Source organism: Polyodon spathula, chromosome 3 (genome assembly GCF_017654505.1).
Source record: "Polyodon spathula isolate WHYD16114869_AA chromosome 3, ASM1765450v1, whole genome shotgun sequence".
In the NCBI taxonomy this organism is placed as follows: Eukaryota; Metazoa; Chordata; class Actinopteri; order Acipenseriformes; family Polyodontidae; genus Polyodon; species Polyodon spathula.
Window position 1 is genome coordinate 18,118,801 of NC_054536.1, and position 21,890 is coordinate 18,140,690.

Sequence of the window (21,890 nt, forward strand, 5' to 3'; positions counted from 1 at the left end):
GCCCCGCACTCCGTCAGACAGTAAGTAACATTTCCATTCCTCACTCTGCAACCGAAAGATACGATCTGCCCAAGGCATAAACATGGACTGGGACTCCCTCAATTCTAATGGCAGCTGACCTTAAAGTGAGCTGACAAAATAATTCCACAGATCTAATCTGTGGTGTACTCCCAGTCACAAGATTTAAGTCTCAAATGTGAAGTTTTTAAAAGACACATGTGGTTTAGTAAGTATGTATTGTTATCTTAACACAGATGTGAAATGACCCGAGAAGAGACAGATTTCCTTTCTTTAACCTAATATAGTACCAGATGTTTTAAAATGAAAATAACATGTGCTTCTTTCAAAACTGCACATTTGAGACCTATGTAGCCAAGTGCAAAACCGGTGAGATTTACTAGTTACTTTAAAGATGCCACCATTAAACATGTAAAACTGCACAACTTGTACACTGTTTTCAGCGATGCTATTGAGGGGGCTGACAAAACCAGCCAGACTAGGGGACTGATGCATTGTGAAAGGGGGGCAGTGTGAACACTGTTGAGATGATGGTTTTTTCAGTTTGGGTGTTTATATTTGAGGAGTGCATGCAATACTGTAATACACCACTCACCAAAGCCGACTCATGCTGTTTACTGAAACATCATAAAAAGCTGTTCGTTACAAAGGAGGAGGCTTTGCTGCTTCATGCGTTGTGCTCAATTCATTGGCTAGCTGAAACTTATGGGAAAATGGTGCCAACAAAGAGGCACAGGGAAGACAATTAAAACAGTACTGTATTTGTAACACTGAAGTTATGATCTTTAGTTAAAATGCCCCCAGACTGTGGAACTCCTTGCCTTTTTTTGTTAGAGATGCTGCATCAATCAATATTTTTAAGTCAGGTTTAAATATATACTTTTATAGTTTAGCTTTTTAACCTGACTTACAAGCAACTGTTTTTATCTATTTTATTTGCTTATTTCTGTGTTTTTATACATTGTGTTTTATTTATCATTGCTATTAATTTACAGTTTTATTTTGATTTGTTGTTATTATTTATATCCTTATTCTAATTAGGCTTCCCAGAATGGCTGGAAAGCCTATTGTTATTGTTAGGAGTTTTCTTCTTATTTTTCCATCAACTTCAAACTGCTCCTGTTCGCATGCGGTGTAACCAATCAACATGAAACTTGGTAGGTATCATCCCGTGTAGATTAAAATTCAGATTAAAAAAAAATTGCACTCCTCTGTTAACCAAGATGGTGGCCTAACACATTTTTTCGAAAAAACTTTTCAAAATCTTCTTCTTGGGAGCCGGTGAACCAATGGATCTGAAACTTTGCTTGTGTCATCAGCAACCAATCCCGCTTCAAGTTTGCGAAGCAGAAGTTGCTGCAGTAAAGTTTACTATGAAAATGGCTGACATCAAATTCGCCAAAACGCGCAACCACTTTCTCGCAACTTGATAGGCATCATCCCGGTGACAACAGAATTCAAATATGGCAAAATGGTGTTGTTTTTGTGGTGCCCGACCTACATTTTCAAATAAAATTTAAAAGTGCTTCAGTTTAAAAACAGTTTGCTTGATTAACTCCAAACCTGAAAACCATCATGCGTGTGTCAGTACAATTAACTTTTTCAAAAACGGTGTTTGTGTGTGAACCAAGATGGCCGCCCAACACATTTTTTGGAAAAAAACTTTCAAAATCTTCTTGTGGAATACTGGTGAAGTTACTGATTTCAAACTTGTCAAATATCAAGAACTAAACTTGCTTCTTCCAGTAAATGCTTAAATTTTTGGTACTGGTACTGGGGCTAGGGAGCCGTAAAACTGCCTGGCAGTTCTAGTTCTTTACTGTTATTTTATATTTTTTACTATTTCTTGATGCGGCATACTTCAGTTTTAATTATTTTTATATATATATATATATATATATATATATATATATATATATATATATATATATATATATATATATATATATATATATACATTTATATGAAATTGCATTATACATTTATTTGATAAATGCATTAAAATAATACACAAGGATCCATTTTGAAAGTTTCCATCCAACTTCTCTGCTTCCTTGTTGTTTACTTGGATGTTTGTTTGTTTTCACATTAAGTGGTGAAACCTTAGAAGCAACCGGTTTCAGTGTTTCAATGAGGAGCCAAACAAATCTGTTACTCCAAGAGGCGAGTGACTTATTACTGTAGTCTGTGCGCTTGAAGTGAATTTCAAGACTCCAGAGTGAAAACACTGAGGGTGTAACCAAAAGACAAAAAAAAAAAAATACAAACATTTTTTTCTTCTTTAAAAACAAAAATGAGTAACTTTGACAATTAAAACTCCAGAGAGCGCTGAGCCTGGCTGACCCTCCATAGTTAAACTCCTGTACTGCATATCAGTCATGTGTGCAATGTGCTTCACTGTAGTCTGCCACAGGAATGTTTAATCACGGGATGACACCGTTTAAACAACTTTTCTCATTTCTCTGTTGGCGTTAAAAAAAAAAAAAAAAAATCTATTTTCAGCAGTTTCCAATCTAGTTTCCAATACAGTTCGCTATGACAGATAGAGGCAGTACCATAATAAAAAATATGATAACACCACCATGTTTGAGAGCAGAGCTTTTGGGGCTGCCTTACCTAACTGGAGAGAGGCCTCATTGGGAACAAGCACACATGCTCCTAGGGGCAACACTAATTAAAACATCAGTTTGGGGGCAGGTGGGCTTTGGGGTTGGGCTAACAAATCTTTAGCGCAAACAATGGTGTTTAGTACAGCAAATCCTGTACAGGCATATTCAATACAATGTATACAAAATACCCTGGAACACTTCTCCAGACCATGACAATGTGCACACAGCTAAACACACCCAGCTTGGTTTTGGGGAGCGATAGCTGGATCCAAGGGGGGCATCTCTTATTTTGTTGTTGCTGGAGCAGGTTAGGGTCGTTTACTTGTAGCTGCTGCTAGCCAAGGTCCTGGACAGCACTGAAAGGCAGATGGGGGTGGGTCTGTTCACTGATTCCCAGGGAGGTTGAGGGAAGCGCAGTCAGTCTTGGTAGTGGTTTAATGAGGAATTAACAGTCCTCTTATTAACCCTGTGTTATCCACAGAAAATATCCCAGGACTGCTTCACATGTTTTGGCACGGCCTTCATGTTGAAAGAAGGACTTTTTATTTCTTCTCTGCTCTCAGTTTAAGGATAACCTGACTTGATATACTCATTAAACACACACACACACACACACACACACACACATAAACATTATTTCAGTATTACCTGTCCCTTGTGAAAGGCATTTATATATAAAAAGTAAGAATGAATAAATATACTGTATAAAACAATGCCCTTTAAAAAAATAAAAAATACCAACCCTGTTAATTTACTGAGAACAGTGGATTTTGCACAGAAACTAAAATCATTCAAATAAACAAATGTAATTATTTTTTAAAATGTATTTGTTTAAGTCAATTTGCCGTGATAAGCCTGTCTGGTAAGTTCTCGCTTGGGATGCTTTGCATTCTCTATGTAATATTACACACGCACATTCAAGGCAGACAGACACACAGAAGTATAGAAATCAGACTATCCTAGAGCACAAGATACACAGCACGATATCGAAGGATGAAAAGACCCCCTCCCCCTTCCCAAAACTGAACAGCCCCTCTTCTGACCCTTTCTCTGTGTTAGATCAGCTCTGTCAAACAGTCAGTACAAACACCACAAAGTGTGTGTGTGTTTGTTCCCATTTGCTAGTTTGTTGGTAGTGTTTTTGCTATGAACCCCCCCGGGCTCCCTGGCACTATAGCAACCCGTCCATGAAGCTGGTGTCCATGTGCTGCACGAGTACTCGGATGAAGGACATCTCCTTGCGCGTGTTCTCGAAGATGATGCGCGGGTCGTCAGACTGGCAGCGCAGGCAGTTGGGAGCCATGACCATGGCCAGGTTGTTTACGTCCATCTTGGTGATCGACACGTTGTCAGGCTGACCAAAGACCTATGAGGGAACGCAACGCAGAGAGCTGCGTTAGGAACGAAAAGGAGAGCCTTCACAGCACATTTTAAAGCACTCAACAGGGACTGTAGCTCACCAAAATGTAACCGGTTTTGCACTTTGCATTACTTACATAGGCCTCAAATGTGCTTCTAGTCCAAACGTTTGTCACTGAATTTATTAGGTTTCTTTTAGTAAATCTACACTTTATGGCAAACAAGTATTTTCATTTTAAAACATCTGGTACTACACTAGGTTAAAGAAAGTTTTGAGTTTCCAAAGGTCAGGAAATCTGTAAACATACTGGGCCATTTCCCCTCTTCTGGGTCATGTCACTGTCAGGAAAGAATATTAGTCAATATGGGAAGCAGCTGGTTGGTTAATTAATTACAGGACAGAAACTGTTGAAGGGTTGGGGACAATTTCACCCTCTCAGTGAAATGACCAAGCAAATGTAACACTATATAAAAGCAAGGCTTGCAAATATAGACTTCTTTACCCATGTGTAGTAACAGATATCATGTTGTAAAATATATATCAGTGTTTACTATAACACGTGTTTCTTTCAAAACTACACATCTGTGACCTCAGTGCACAACTGGCAAGATTTATGGCAATATTGTGTTAACTACAATCTTTTTAAATGTAAGGCTCACCTGGAGGGAGCCGAACAGGTAGCGCAGCTCCACCTTGTTGATCTCAGATAGAAAGGGGAGGGGAGTAGGAGAGGGGGAGGGGTAAGGCTCACCTGGAGGAAGCGGATGAGGTAGCACAGCACCAGCTTGTTGATCTCCGGCAGGGAGTGCACCACTTGCACTGCAGCCTCTGGGTCCTCGTAGTGAGTGATGCACTCATCGTAATACTCATGAGGGATCAGAGGCTCCTCCAGCTCCCGGTACCACAGCTTCAGCAGCGAGGCTGAGGAGCAAACAACAGCACACCGTTTAGGGGTTAACAATGCACTAATGTATCACAACACATGTGATGATCCTGATGGGATGCTTTGATCATTTATTATTGACTATAACAAATAATGAAGCAGAGTATGTATTCAAACCAACTATAAAACACACTTAGGGGTAGATGTACTAAAGTGTTGCGTCTGTCGCAATCGTTGTAAACCACATGCAAACCAGTCGGAAGTTTAGAGTAAAATGTACTAAACAAATGTAAGGCTGTTAGCATAATTTTAATGAATGCTTTGCAGCTGTAGTTCTTATTTGCATTTTAGCCTTAAATGAATATGTAATTCTGGGTGTTCCTGATAGTGTAAATGAGAGATAAAAAATATTGTAATGAGATGTGCTAAAGCTGTGAGCAATTGAGACACTTACAATTGCATCAATTTGTTAAGAACTTTTGAAAGCACGTTTTAAACAGTTGCAACTGTTGTTGGCATTTCCCAGTCCGCTTTTTCTCGTGCGATGCCACTTGTGCTCAATGTATTTTTGAGATGAACACCCAAGTACCTAATTTTCACTAAAGTCAGGGTGTAAAAAAAAAACATGTGTTGTACAAACTTTGAAACGATATTTCTATGACACATTGTTTTTTTCGCCCAGCGTGTTGGGAGCAATAGACTGCCACTTGGGGGTGGGGGTGGGGTGGGGGTCGAGTAAGACTCGTAATTCATATCAGATGACACATAGTCTAACAGATAATTGTCTAGGCTAATAATTTTTTTTAAAATGTTTAAATTTTTTTAAAAAAATAATATTAAATTGATGTTTCAATTTAAAACAATATTTTACTTGCATTGTACACCAATGTGTACAATGCAATGCAGCAGCATGATTTGTTTTTTGTTACTAGTAGACTAAAGTACAAAAGAAGTGTGCTAGGTATTAATTTGATTTTACTACTTTACTGTATACTGTACAGTATTATAGTTTTACATAATGCAACGTGTAGCCTACCCAAAACACATCAGTGTTATTTCAGTACAATGATTTATATTTAAAGCACTCCGAGAACTGTACATGCATGTGTACGCAACTTTATTGTATTGTTTTTAAACCCGACACCTCCTCATGTCAGACAAACATGTCCAGTTTAGCGAGGGGCTACAGTATGATTATGAAAAGCTTTTTGTGTGTTAAGGTTGGGGCCCCACTATAGAATCTGATGGGATTAAACTGCCTTTCATTTTTTATTTTATATATATATATATATATATATATATATATATATATATATATATATATATATATATATATAAATCTGCTTATATAACAGTATTTAAATAGGTAAAATGAAGACGGAACAGAATGCATTGTACAGATGACCTTTACATTTAACAAAAACAATGTTATTTTGATTCTTGCACCCTTGCATGTATAGACGTTATCCTTCGGGCACCCTCTGCTGCAGCAAACCACAACTCAACTGCACCTATTTTATTTGAAAAAACGTCGCACAACTCTCGCTAAAGATCTCACTAAGACGACGCAAATAATATGTAAATTAGTATATTGTGCCTCTCTTCATTAACAAACGACAAAATGTGTACTTTGCGAATTGTTGTAATAAAATTTTCAAACTGCGGTATGTTTGCACTGCGACTGGTCCATCTTAGTACATCTACCCCTTAGACTTTATTCAAGAACCACTTGATGAACTACAATGACCTACGGTGCTGTGCTTTTGGTCTTGTGTCACAATACAAACGATACATCAGCACAGCTCAAGACAGGACAGCACAGCACAGAACTCTAGCACTGAATATGATAGCCCTCAGATATCAGTTCCCATTGTTGAATCGGAAGGCTTAATCTGTAGATCTCAAGTACGTTTCTCCACTGTGTTTGAGTCAGTAGTTTTCTTTCGATGTATTGTGTGTGTTACTACAGTCGCTTACTTGTTAATTATTGCTTATAGATGCGTGTGTGTTTGTCTATTTGTGTTTGTGTGTCTTATGAATGTGTGTGTGTGTGTCTAGGCGTTTACTTCTGAATGATAATGTATAGCTTTATGTGTGAGAGGAGTGTATGTGAGAGTGTTCCAGTATAGTTACTCCCAGGCACTTCTGATACTAAACCTCCAATTAAGAGCCATCTGGGTACTAATGAGACCTCGCGTTTGGCAACCAGCAATTTGTCATGCAGTCTTCAGCATTGACCTTTAGGGAGGATCACGCGCAGCCTGAAGACATCTTTGATTTATCTAGCTACTGATATATATATATATATATATATATATATATATATATATATATATATATATATATATATATATAATATAAAATTTTCAAACCTGCATATTTGAGACTTTTGCAGGTAATGGATGGGCAAAATATGATAAATAAGATTTATGGAATTATTTTGTTAGCTACAATTACTTTAAAGTATTGGTTGGGTTTAATTTTGATAACTCCTTTTAAGATTTTAAAGACTTTAATCATGCCCCATCCCCTAATTCTTCTTTGTTCTAGGTTAATAGATACATTTCCCCCAATCTTCACAGCTCATTCATTTAAACCTTGGGATTAGACTGGTAAACCTGCTCCATTGTATTTCATTGCTGTAGTACTTTCTAGGTAGCAAGGGTGTTATAATGCGTCCCTCGGGTGTTGAGAAAGGGCTGCTCTTGACTAATTGCTTTCTAAGGGTGTTGCCCTTACATTAATCTGAGCCCCCGGTAACACACAGACAGGTACAGGGGTAGGAGCGCAGCCCTCATACATCATGACAGCCAAGCCATCACATTGGCACTAATTAGAGCCTGTCTGCCAGGTCCCCTGGGGGGCTACCAGGAGGGTATGGAATGGGTCACCCAGCCATGTTGTTGATGCAGCACCACGGGATCCTTTAACTTGAAGTTATAAATAGAGGATTCACCATGAATGAACGTTCAAGGAGTGCTGTGGTTATTTCACTCAGAATTGCTCCAATACATGAAGTTTCAAGGTGTATCCTCTACTTCTTCATTGCAATGCACAGGTAGGTCATCTCTGTAAGCTCTGTGGATCACTCCTATATAAAGGATTGCCCTCTAGAATAGGGCTGTCAGGTTATGTTTAGTGTAATGTACATAAATTAGTCTTAGAGTGCAATGAAAATATATGTGCTTAACAAAGTAATTGCTAATGAAACTAACGGTACTGTGCGTGTTTCTATTTTTACACAGAGAATTAGAACAGTAGAAAAACTGCCAGAAGCTTGTAGCTAATTACTCCATCATCAGTGACACCCCCTCCAACCCACCCCAACCCTAGGACCTCTGTGACTGGAGTAAATTAAAAGAGATTGGGTAGAAAATTATCATCTTCTTATTAAGAGGTCTTTAGAATTAAGAATTCCAATTCCAATTTACATGATCCTGGTCATAGTCAGTATTTGCAATCCTGGTCAAATTTAAAATAAATAGTTATGAGTGATTTAAATAGGTATTGTGAAGAGGCTGTTTTTACATTTGAAGGCAATGAGTTCAAAAGATGAGATGCTTGATATACAAAGGCAGGCACATCATTTGATCTTAATGAATAGGTAGAGTAACATGTTTCAAACAGATATGCAAGGTAACTTGGAGAATTTCCAGCCTGCACAGAAAATGACAGAGATTTTTATTATCCAGACTGAGCTGCCCAAAAGTATCATAGAGTACAGTGGTGCTGGTTGTAATAAGTATTCAGTATGGAATGGATTACCTAGTCATGTTAGAAATCCAATGCAGGATTATTTACTTTAGCCCCTGTCATTATTGTGTTGATCTCCTCATGACCCTCTGAAGTTTGTCTGTATGTGTGTCTGCACGTATGTGTGTCTGAGCATCTGTGTCTGCGCTTGTCTGTCTGTGTTTGTGTCCCTGCGTCTTTTTTACCTGGGATGTGAGGGTCCTCCAGTCCAGTGGGGATATTCCACTGGTCCACCTGCAGCTTGAGAGCATTCACCTCATCAATATCACCAGGGACTCTGAAGTGGAGAGAGGGAAGAGAGGAGAGAGGTATAGAGAGGAAAGGAGAGGGTGGAGGGAGATAGCACACACTGAGAAATTTACCAAATATCTAATTATTTTATTTATTAATTTATTTAATTTTACCCTGTAACATGCTAATTGACAGACACGCATACAGATATAGACACTGACATACAGAAGATCGCTAATCAAAGACAGCTAAGCTCCAGAACAGTTTGCCCCTGCAAAAGGTGTATAAGGTGAGACTAAAGGTGACGGCATCAGCAAATAGCTGTTTTCACTCTGGTTTTCCCAGAGCAGTGTTTACCTGAAGATGCCTTCGGTCTGGTCCCCATTGAGCCCCAGCACCTCCTCAGAGAGTCTGGTCTGCACCCAGGGCAGCTGGTGATCTGGATAGCGCTCCTTCTGCATAACCATCACTTCCTCCAGGGAGCTGCCGAACATCGAAGGGCAAAATACAGCGTTCCTCGCATGCTTGATCTCCTCCAGGTTGGGCTTCTGCAGACCCTGCGACCCAAAAATCAGACCTGAGGTTAGAGAAAGTGCAGGGCTGTAGTGTGGAAGGCAGTGGGGTTAAGGATCTCAGCGGTTAGCGTTGGGCTGCAGTATTGAAGGCGGTGGGTTAAAGTTCTAGAGCTGGTAAAAATCAGGTCAGGATTCAGCACTGCGAGACTACAAGCTATAAAACAATCCAAGTAAAAATCAACCTTAATAAAATCAATGGAAGCAAATGGAGAAAGCTGCTCTGTGCAGATCACTCCCACCCTCAGACATTCTCCAGAGACACCTCAATACACAGCTATTAGGCAGCACAGCACTGCTTACTGATGAGAGAACACAAGCTGTTTTTAGAAAAATGGGAGTTAACTAAAGACTGGAATAAATGCTTTGACAACAGGACCCATATGGTTTTAAAATTAAAATATTTGTGTGTTATAACATGGGCTTTTTACAAAAAAGCACATCTGAGAGCGATGAAACAAATGGAAGTGCGCTACAATTACTTGAAGAGCTGAGAAGGCTGTGAGCACAATGGCTTTACAGAATGAGTGCATTCACACTGCCTGTTTAATCCAGTCTAGAGCCCTGTGTTCATTTATAGTATAAAGCTAGGAGCCACAGTTACGTGATTGCGCTACGTGTGTTATGCAGTGTAACAAGAATAGCGTTTGAACGCTGGTGCGGTAAGAGGGTGTTTTTTTTGTTACCATTTTTTGCAATATTCTATAATTATTTGTTAATCTTTCAGTTTGTTTATATCTCTTTGTTTTGATTGTTTTGGTTTGCATTTTACTGCTTACTGAGTAGTGTGTGTGTGGGTGTGGGTGTGTGTGTGTGTGTGTGTGTGTGTGTGTGTGTGTGTGTGTGTGTGTGTGTGTGTGTGTGTGTGTGTGTGGGTGTGTGTGGATCCCGTTATGGGATCTCACTCTGGAGAGCTGGGGGCTCTCAGCCACCGACATGGGGTTAGCTGCTTGCAGGATACCGGCGTGTCGGTGGAGGAGTGCCTGCTGACAGTAGGAGAGGTAGTCGGCTATGAAAACATTGTGTCAGCTTCCCGCATGAATAAAAGATTTGTTTTCTTTTTAAAAGAGGTATCGCTGGTCACTCAACTGGTGGAGAAAGGATTTTCGTGAAAGGTGATTTTATTCAAGTGTCCTCCTTAGTAACCACTGTTACCAAGGTTATTATGTCTAACTTGCCGCCATTTTTAAAAGATCTTGGAGAATGAACTTGCCCGGTATGGCAAGCTGGTGTCCCCAATTAAAAACATTGCATTAGGGTGTAAAAATGCTAATGTTAAGCACGTCCTGTCTTTTCGGAGACAGGCGTTTTTACTGCTGAATAACCTGGGGCAGGTGATTGATGTCACTTGGAGCTTCAGTGTGCAGGGTACGGGCTGTGTTGTATTTGTCAACTCAGACACAATGCAGTGCTTTAACTATGGGGAACAGGGACACCGAAGGAGAGCCTGCCAGAGAAAAAATAGAAATGAGGAAAGACAGGAGCAGGGTACTGATGACAGGGAGGAGGTTGGGGATGTTGGGGGTGAGCAGGAGGATGAGTCGGCTCCCCCGTCATGGTGGCATCCGGAGTCTGCAGAGACCAGGGAGCCGCAGAATCGAATGGAGCCACCAACACCACAGCCGAGGCTGAAGAGACTCTGCCACAGTCCTTCACAAAAATAAGCTACAGAAAATGATGAGTCATTTGTCACGGTAACTAAAAAAAACCCCAAAAAAGTAAAAAATAAGGAACCTGCAGATCTGCCTAACAGCAAACGGGGAACAGAGCAGAGCTCCAAGTCTGTGCTGGAGGGGAGCCTGCAGTCTCAGGCAGGTATGTCTGTCCCACCTGATATGGAGGGAGAGGGGAGCGGCACAATGACGGGCTTCAAACCCGGAGCTGTGCAGCGCTCTTCTCTCTCTGAACCCCAGCAAGCTGAGACAGAGGCTGAAGCAGCGGTGATGGCTGTGGCTGTGCTGGGAGGAGAAGAGGAGAGCGGGGCGGTGGAGATGGAGAGAGCCGCGGAGGAACGGACAGTCATGCGGGCAGGGGTAGAGCTGCTGCAGGAGACACACTCAGACAGTGAGAATGAGATGGCGTGGCTGGCAGAGTGGAGGGGGCCATGTGTACTGAGCCACAGTTCAAGCACTAGTGCAGGAGTGTCAATTTTATTTAAGCCAGGACTAGGAGCGACAATTTTACATATTGAAGAGATTGAAAAGGGGAGGTTATTAAAAGTGAGAGCAAGGTTGGGTGGCACTGTACTTGTTTTTATTAATATTTATGCATCAAATAAGGGGAGGGAACGTGTTTTAATTTTTGCCAAACTAAAGCAAGCTCTTTCAAGTGTTGATAATGATGATGTGGTGGTAGTGGGAGGAGATTTTAACTGCACCACTGATTTTACTATGGACAGAAACAATGAGGAGCCCAATCCCCAATTCTCCAGTGAATTAGCTGCAGTTTTTCAGTTCAGTGGCCTGGTTTATGTCTGGAGGTGTCTGCACCCTAATGCAAGGCAATACACCTGGTCTCATTGTCGCTCACAACAAATATATAGAGCAAGGTTAGACCGTTTCTACACGTCACACACTCATTTGAATAAATTCATTAAAGCCAACATCATTCCCAGTAGCCTTTCTGACCACCACTGCCTGTTAGTTACAGTAATACCTACCACTGACTCTCACATCACCTCCTACTGGCATTGTAATGTAAAGTTATTACAGGACACAATTTTTGTAAAGCAATTTAAGCAATTCTGGAACATATGGAAAAAAGAAAAAAACACTCTATAAAAATATGAGGCAGTGGTGGGACACAGATTAAAATCTCTTACATCAATACATACTCAATTCAACTGGGTCACTGAATGCAGCGGTGAGAGAGTTGGAGCTTAAAATTCTCCAGTTAGAGAGCAACCTGGACACAGAACACCAGGAGCAGACCCTGCAAACCCTGAAGGAGCAGAAACACATGCTGGGCAGCTTGCTGAAAGAGAGAGTGAAGGGGGCGCTGGTGCGCTCTCTATTCTTGGAACTGAAAGACATGGGCACCCCTTCAAGTTTCTTATTTGGCTTGGAAAGGAGGATGGCAGACAGCAGGCAGATGGAGCTGTACAGCTGGGAGGAGATTAGCGGGTTGGTAGTAAAACTTTATACTGAATTATATAGTAAAGAGCCATGTGACCAACAGGATATGGAGCTGCTGCTTCAGTATTTGCCCACCCTTAGCGAATAAGAACAACATCAATTAGATAAGCCGCTAACATATCAGGAGCTGACCACTACTGTTACATAGCTTTCAAAGAGAAAAGCTCCTGGAATTGACGGACTGCCCGCTGAATTTTTTTTTTTTTATTCTGGACTGTGACTGGAGAGGACTTTTTGCGGGTGCTGGGAGAGAGCCTCTGGGATAAAGAACTGCCCCTCAGTTGCAGGAGGGCAGTAAATCACACTACTGCCCAAGAAAGGAGACCTGTGTTGGGTAAAAAACTAGTGACCTGTTTCGCTTTTAAGTTCTGATTTTAAAATAATTTCAAAATGTCTGGCCAATAGATTAAAACAATTTATAGAAGCTGTAATTCACATGGACCAATCCTACTGTATACCGGGATGCTCCATTTTTGATAATTTGTTTTTAATTGGAGACTTTTTATCAATTGCTAATACATGTGATTTGAATGTTGGGCTGGTCTCTTTAGATCAAGAGAAGGCATTTGACAGGATCGACCACACATACCTTTTTAAAACCCTGGGAGCCTTCGGGTTTGGCCCTGTTTTTATTTCTTACATTCAGCTTTTATACTTAAATGTTTTTAGCATTTTAAAGATCAACAATGGGCTGAGTCAACCCTTCCCAGTGTGCAGGGGTATCTGGCAGGCCTGCTCCCTGTCTGGAATGCTTTATTCACTGGCCGCAGAGCCCCTGCTGCACCTACTGAGGGGTAGGCTGGTTGGCTGGGCAGTGCCCTCCTCACCCTCCCCTGTCACAGTGAAGGTGTCTGCATATGCAGAGGATGTGAATGTATTTTTGTGCAGTGATGGAGACATCGAGGCACTACAACAGAGCCTGCACACGTTCCAGAGAGCATCTACTGCAAGAGTTAACTGGGCAAAGTGTGACACCTTCCTGTCAGGCAGTTGGCATGATTGCACACCCCCTGTCCTGTCTGAGGCGCTGAAATGGGACAGGACAGGTATAAAAGTGTTGGGTGTGTTTTTCGGAGTGGAGACTTATGTGCAGAAAAACTGGGAGGGCCTGGTGGACATGGTGAGGGGGTGGCTGCAGAGATGGAGGGGACTGCTGGCCCAGCTGTCCTTTAGGGGAAGGGTCCTGGTGATTAATAATCTGGTGGCCTCCATGCTGTGGCACAGGCTGGTGTGTCTGGACCCTCCCCGCGGTATGGTGCAAGAGATCCAGAGAATACTGCTGGAGTTCTTCTGGAACGGGAGACATTGGTTGCGGCCAGCAGTCCTGTATCTCCCCACTGATGAAGGGGGGCAGGGGCTGCTCTGCAGAGGAGACAGTGTTCCACATGTACAGCGAGTGTGTTAGGCTAGGACCACTCTTCCATCTCTTACAGGAGCACCTACAGGGCCTGGGTGAGGAGTTCAATAAACAGCTTTTTATCTTTGGGGTGCCCTACAGTTTTAAAAAGAGAAGCAGGTGTGTTTTAATTAATTTTATAATGGGTCAGGCAAAATCTTATGTATTTTAAGATTTTTTTTAATTCTGCTGAGGCAGTAGGAATCTTAATTTTTGTTGTGTTTTACCTTTATTGAATTTTAATGGATTTTATTTGGAATGTTTAAATAAAGGATCTCAAAATCAAAAGTCTCCCCCCCCCCCCCCCCCCCTCCCCAAGGTTAAACATGCCTAGCAGACAGAAGCTTTTCACTGCACAAAGCAAGATCAACCCAGTTATACCTGGAGATATTAATCTGTCACTGCACCATGTCAAACCAAACACTAGCACTGCAATTATACCATTTAGTCCTAGCCCAACCCCACCAGTGATTAAGAGCCAGGTACATATTTTCGGTTGCAATGCAGTCTAAAATATGGATAAAAGTGGATTTTGAATTTTTTTAACTAAATAATAACCTGTCCGTGTACACTATGCAGTCAAACCCAGATTATCCAAACGTCTCTGTTATGCTGTGTGGCAAAGTGTCCCGCTCCTGGGCTATTTATTTGTGTTGTATGTTAGTCTCCCCCCCCCCCCCCCCAAGGTTAAACATAGCAGACAGAAGCTTTTCACTGCACAAAGCAAGATCAACCCAGTTATACCTGGAGATATTAATCTGTCACTGCACCATGTCAAACCAAACACTAGCACTGCAATTATACCATTTAGTCCTAGCCCAACCCCACCAGTGATTAAGAGCCAGGTACATATTTTCGGTTGCAATGCAGTCTAAAATAGGGAGTGGCCCGTGTACACTATGCAGTCAAACCCAGATTATCCAAACGTCTCTGTTATGCTGTGTGGCAAAGTGTCCCGCTCCTGGGCTATTTATTTGTGTTGTATGTTACATGTGTGGCAAAGTGTCCCGCTCCTGGGCTATTTATTTGTGTTGTATGTTACATATAGTGTATTAATGTTGGTGTATAGTCATTGGTACACAAGAGAAAAATGGGAAAGAAGCACCAAACTTTGGTGTCATTTTTTCTCTCAGACTCTACTACAACCCACGAAAAGATCTGACCAAAGATCACGGCACTGTATATATAAAGATCCCATGACCAAGACAGCTGGAAAGAAAATGTCTGGTTTTAACTGTTTTAGTTAGCCAAGAGGTTGGAGAGGCACCCAGCCCATTAACAGTGTTTTGTTAAGCTCCACGTTTGATTTAGCTCCGGATGACCTGTTTTAACACCCCTCATCGTGAACAGGAGCGTTTTCTTCATAGGTTTAATAACCTTGGTGCTGTCGGGAATTCAAGTCGATCATCTGATATAATTAAAACTTTCGTTTAGAGAGAGAAACTCTGGAACCATGCTCTACTATGCCATACAGACCACAACTAAACTTCCTTTTGTTTTTACAAAATGAAACGTTGTTAAAAGACTAAATACATGTAGACTTCAGTAGACCAAAACCCAGACTTGATTTAAATATGGAATATTGTGTTCACTCTGCCAGGACATTATTTTGTAACATCAAAGTAACTATGATCTCAAAGACCTCCTTCAAACAGATGATTTGTTGCTTTTTTTTTCTTTTTTTTTTGACTGTCACCTTAACCTTTCTGTGATGGTTCCAATTATTCTGAGAGGTTCATATTGCAATTACTTCAAGTCTGTTTTAAGGTGTTTTCACCATGCCGCTAGATAATACATAAAGACCTAGCCTATGTTACATACATTCATGTCTATGGCAGGCAACCACTGCAGAACTGAAGAGAAGCTCCTCAGCTCATCGTCAGAGCATCTTAACACATCAAAGAATTACAAAAATAAAACAGTGTTTGAGTAACTGAAATAAGAACCACTGAGAATGATTGCAACCCTAAAGTAACAAGAAAAAAAAGAGTACAGGCACTTAACACTGTACAGCGTTTCATGCTCATGAGACTCAAGCCGTTACACAAATAAGCAGCTACAGCAATAGATCATCAAGTAAAGGACTGGGCTGATTTCATGAGACTATAAGAATATTTACGAACGAGGGGAAGCCATTCAGCCCATCAGTGCTCATCTGGTTCCAAGTAGCTGGTTAATCTTTGTAAAGGATCCCAGTGATTCTGCCTCAACAACACAGCTAGGTAACCCATTTCACACCCTCGCTATTCTCTGTGCATGTTTTACCTGGTTTCTGTGATGTGCTTGGACTAGGGTTTGTCAACTGTTTTTAAAATTTTAAAAACTTCAGTCAAGTGCCCCACTAATTCTTCTATGGTTCTAGGCTAAATTAACTCATTTCCCTCAGCCGATCTTCATAGCTCACTCCTTTAAGCTCTGGGAATAGTCTGGTTGCTCTTCATCCTTTTGGTAATGCGGTGACCTGAACTGAACACAGTGCGTTGTACTGCCTCATCGTAACCTCTTTTGATTTGTTTCAGCTCCTCTTGTTCAGATTCCTCCCCAGTATCCACAGTCACAATGGAGAGCACATTCCATGGCAGTCCCGCCCAGGCCAGTGATAAATGGCTTGCAGTAACCTCCCTGTGTTATTCCAGGAGACCTTAAAGAGTAAGTAGGAGGTTCCAAAAAATATAGCATTATACATTCCCACGTGTTGCTACAAATGTTTAATTATAACATACCTGTAATTTAAAAAAAAAATTGAAGCACATAATTGCTGTGGCTTGTGTGTTCCGTACCACGTCATAGATCTTTACTGCTGTTACCTGTTTGACAATTTGGGCAACAATCTTGACATCAGCCATTTTGAAAAGAGCTTTGAAACAGACTTTAAAGTTATATGTGTAAAAAGTGGTCAGGATGTTATTTAAACAGTTGTAGCAACACATGGGGATGTATAACGCTAGATTTTTACTCCTTAACCACCATCAGAGCTGTCGCAGAGAAGAGAAAACCCCCAAGCGCTCCTTCAGTATGTAGAGTAGCAGGAGGGACCAGTGCCTCAGTGCTATACTGTACACAGGTGCTGCTGCACTTGCAGGGTCAACGGAGGGCTGTAGTATCTAAACAGATCTCAATACCACCAACATTCAATTCTATAACAATACTGCTGCAGGGATGGAAATCAGACTCCTTTAGCATAGCAGTTTTACCCATTCCATGTTTTAACATGGGCTTGATTAGCCCCAGTGTATAGCTAACAAGCTCAGGTGTGTCTTATTAAACTCCTCATAGTAATGGATCAAACTGCTATGCAATGGGGTCATTGCCAACCATCTGCTGGGGGTAATGCAAACACAGTGGGCAAACGACACAGCAAGTGACTGTTCAGTAGCTAACAAATGAGTTCCATAAATCTTAAAAGGCTGCGACGATGCCTCCATTTGTTACCACTGATGCATGTTTTTTTTCCTAAACAACAGTCAATGCAACTTATGTCCTTAAAAAAGTGATCAAAACTAATATATATTTCGAGCTGCTGTACTGGGGACAGAGCAATCCCAAGAGGTTAGAATCCTGGGATATAGGAGGGGTTAAAGGGAAATGAAAAGTACAGCAAGTAGCCAGCTGTGATACAGAAACTGCACAGCAATGGGTTCAAGCTGTGCTGCCAAAGCAGACCTTGAACAGAAAGACAGAGGCACCTCATGTCATAATTCCATGTGAAAACCCTACACCAGGCACTCACACACTGATTTAGCAGTGTATTGTTGTGTGTAATTACCAATATTTTGTTCTACACACTATTAGCCCTCCAGACGAGTTTCTTTTAACAGGGCTCTCTTAGAGAATCTCTTAGATTCTCACCGTGCACTTCAAATCTATGCAAATCTCTTGTGTTCCTTTTTAATGAAATCAAGAAACACATTACTAACGAATCATTATCCTTTAACTCCCCAAAGTCTCAAAATCCCAGTCATCTGTGACAGTGTGTACCACAGGGAAAGGTATGATGTGCAACCTTCTCTAGATTACAGGCAGGCATCTGTCAGAGCTGACAGAAAGAGAGACATGGGCAAATGATTTTATTTCCTTCTTGTCATGCATTATCATCAGTGAGAGAGACAGGATTAGATCCAGGTGGCTGTACCATAATCCTGTCTTCTCAGTTTATGAAAGCACGGAAAGTGGCCGGTTTAAAGGGTAGAAATGGGACTGAAACTTCAGTATGTCAAGGTGTCAGGCCAGTTCACACCTATTACACTCTCTCCTTGTCGATCAACCAAACAGGCTTTCCTCGGTTTGAAACGATTAGGGACTACCAAGTAATTGACATATGTCAATTAAACACCTCTGCATTAAACTTTCCTATCGGGTAAGCTGAGGGAGGGAAATTGTCCCCACCCCTTGTTCCATGTTAGTGCATCACTTAATGGCTGGCATGCTTTGCAGCAAGAAAGATGAATGACTCAGAAAATACTGCTGAGATAAAATAATGAGTTTGTTGAAGTTTATCTTACTTCTCTGAACCTAACTGATAGATAATAAGTGCTAACAAATGTTAAATAGTTACAGTATCATAGTGATACTGGCATCACTGTGGTGTGTTCCTCGGTAATAATTAAACTCCCTCATGCAAATTCATTTATTGACTCTAGAGTTCTTTTATTGCCTCACAACCCACAACAGCATGGCCGTTATTCCTTAACTATGGCGCTGTAGAATGTAAGAGTAGAAAGTAACAGTTCCTGGATTTGGTCAAGCCTACCTTTTTGGCCCCGGTGAGAGCTGCTTTCTGTAACTTGCGGTAGCAGTACTTGGCGTAGGTGCTGATGGCAACCCCTGAAAGAAAAGCAGACACAAAGATGAGGAAGGGAAGGGAGTTTCTTCACTTGCACTTCAGTTCGGTTCAGCTGTCTGCAGACTATACAGATTTCATCGACTGACTCAGCTTTATAACATTCTAAAGCATAGAGTACAATATACATTTTCACACACACACCCTGTACTAAACAACAAGTGCAATTTATTTTATAACAGAGTACACAAATACTTTACCCAAACATTCAATTAAGTTCCCTCACTGCAGCAATTCCCCACAGCAGCTCAGGAGAACTGAAGGTGGGGCTCCTCCGATCCCACGACATTACAAGAAAGCTTGCAGAAGATGAGATCAAATTAGTCTCCTTTTCTTACCTTTGGTTTAACATATTTTAGGCCCTTGTGGGGAACTAACTAGAGAGAGTCATGCTTCATTGATCTTTGGTTGAGAAAAAACTGCTATGAAGTATGTTGAGCTCACACTTTTTAAAAATAAGTGTCAAGGACGTGATGAAAAATGGAAACCAAACACTGTGAATGTTACATGGGGGATTGGATTATTTAGTTTTGCACAACCTATTTATTCCACCTTGAAAGGCAGTTCCACAACATAGGGAGTATTGATATGATCAAAAGGCAGGCGTTTCAAAGTGCTGCAGAAGCAGTTGACAGAGGACCTAATGTAAGATGGCAGTAGGTTTCAGGATTCTGCCGGTACTGGGATTTAATTGATAAGCCGTAGTCTGTGCCAGTTTCACAGGGACACAGAACACAAGTTCAGCACAACATCTAACAGAATACAGAATACGCAATACTCTGCATACGAGCTCGGCAGGAAGAGAAACTTTCTTCACCAAATAAGCAATTACAGTACAGAGATGAAAATTCAAATAAAAACTCCTGCTTGAAATGTTTTCGGTGGCAGAAATACCCATTTGTATTCACTCATATAACACAATTTATACATGATTGTATCGAAAAGATGCAAAGAAAACAAATGCATAAACAAGGCTACGACTGTCACAGAGGTCACAGAAATCTAGAATCTGTGTCTGTGAAATCTTGACGGAGCTAAAACTACATTATATCATGACCTTTCATTGAATTCTTGTTTTTTTTCCGCACCTCGCCCGTGAAATGTACTAAAAATGACCATGCCAAAATCGTAGCCTTATGCACAAATGAGACCTGAAATAAGTAACTTGCATTCTACTGTAATGAAGAGTTTTTAACTCTCCATCTGATGACTCCTATGAAGTGCCAATTCCAGACAGTTGCTATGCTGAGGCGCTAGAGAGGCCGTACTTTGGTGGCTCCGCTGAGCCAGCATTGTCTCCGTTGTGTGTGCTGCTGCCCAAAGGAGGCAGCAAATAGGTTGATCCCTGGAGCCAGCATTACACTTCAGCCATCAACACCGGGCCAATAGGAAATCAACATTACCTAAAGGAAAAGCACTAAAGGCTCATATGTTACAGCAAAGCTACATCTTGATTGGTTCCCACAGCTATTATGTAATTTTATTTTGGCAAAAGCCGAGTCCAGTATTAGCATGAAGTAAATGACAGCTACCCTCACGTAATAAAAATCTGGCAAGCACAGGAAGCAAGGACTTTCATTATTAACTTCTCTGCCCTAGATTGTTATTATAACTGTTTTATAAATTGTGGATAACTCTGAATGTACAGGTGTAAAAGGTTAAGTACAGGCTACTACAGTCTGGCAAGAGTCAGAGATTCTCCTCAAAACTCTGCCAGTGAGTAACAGAGCGCACCGCAATCTTGACCTGAACACACCCTGCCATCCATCAGCTCTACAGACTCGGGTAAATAAAAATGAAACACAGCTGCATGCTGTAAAGACCCTGATCTGTTGATCTCCACGACTAAAACGCTCATAAAATACCCAATGAGCAGCAGCCTGGGACAGGTAATAAATCCATTGGCAGGGAGAGAGTGGGATCCTCCCCAGATTTCAGTGCCGGGACACAGCAACGAAAGCAGCACAGGCACTGCAACAGGCAGGTTCACTGGGGTAATTCCTACACATCATCACATCCAGTTGGACCTGTCAGGTCAGCTGCTGGGATCCGCTCAGTGAGAAAATCGCTCCCCCAGAGTTTGGGCTTCATCCAGCTTAGCCCATTATTGCTCACCTGACTTAGTTTAAATAGCAGCTAAGTAACGTAGGAAAAACAGTGAGCAACTGAAATGAGAAACACACTAGTACTCCCCACACTAACAGGCAGTGACCTTAAAATGTGCTTTTTCTATTTTTCACCAGCAGGTGGAGGTCATTAGTTTATCCTAAGGTTGCAGACCCAGCTGCCCAGAGAGACGAGAAAGAGAATCAGAGACATTCTGAAATTTTAGGCAATTAAGCCTTGTGTGACACCCATGAATCACCCAGGGCTTAAAAACACTCAATGACTATTCTAGAGGGAAAAGTAGCAGAGACAAAGTTAAATAAACACTGACTCAGCTTCTTACAGTTCTACATGAAACGTGCATGAAACTGCACTCCTACAGGGTGCCTCTGGGGAACGTACAGTACCTACTAAATCACATAAGAGAAATCAACCAATCATCGCTAAGGATTTGATCCAGCTCATTTTCTCTTGTGTATGGATATCATCCTGTGCACAGAACATAGACATAATTCTAAAGTAAAAAAAAAAAATACATTTTTCACCCAAACTGCACAAGATTGCACCTTTCTAACACTATGAGATACACTACATATTAACTTAAACAATACTCAAACCCAGCTGCTATGATTAACAGTTTTCTGTCCCCCAGGAGACCGGATCCCGAAAGCTACACACGACACGAAACCCTGCAGAACCCCCTCAGTCCATTTATCTATTCAAACTGGGAATCTCATTATAAATCTACACAGTATTTTTTATGCTGTGACCTACAAGTCATGCAACAGATAGCCTTGCATATTGTAGGATCATATATGTATGATCTTATATGTGTAATCTCAATTAAAATCCCAACAAATATTCAAATTAAAACAGGGACCGAAAAGGATAAAGAACCAGCTTGTAAGACTAATATTCATATACTCAGACCCTCTTTAGAAACGAGCAAGGGGCTGTATGAATGTATTCAATAAATAATTCATAAATG

General features: G+C 41.1%; 1 protein-coding gene across 1 annotated transcript in view; it reads right to left on the minus strand.

The window, feature by feature from the left end:
• Window positions 1–2,518: 2,518 nt before the first annotated feature.
• Window positions 2,519–21,890, minus strand: part of LOC121307897 (rho GTPase-activating protein 39-like) — a 71,347-nt gene continuing 51,975 nt past the window's right edge. The window contains exons 5-9 of the mRNA XM_041240228.1: window positions 18,707–18,780; window positions 9,212–9,411; window positions 8,809–8,900; window positions 4,739–4,908; window positions 2,519–3,993 (exon numbers count right to left, since the gene is read on the minus strand). Coding sequence (XP_041096162.1) covers window positions 3,799–3,993; window positions 4,739–4,908; window positions 8,809–8,900; window positions 9,212–9,411; window positions 18,707–18,780 — 731 coding nt within the window. The 3' untranslated portion in view covers window positions 2,519–3,798. The remainder of the gene's footprint in view (window positions 3,994–4,738; window positions 4,909–8,808; window positions 8,901–9,211; window positions 9,412–18,706; window positions 18,781–21,890) is intronic.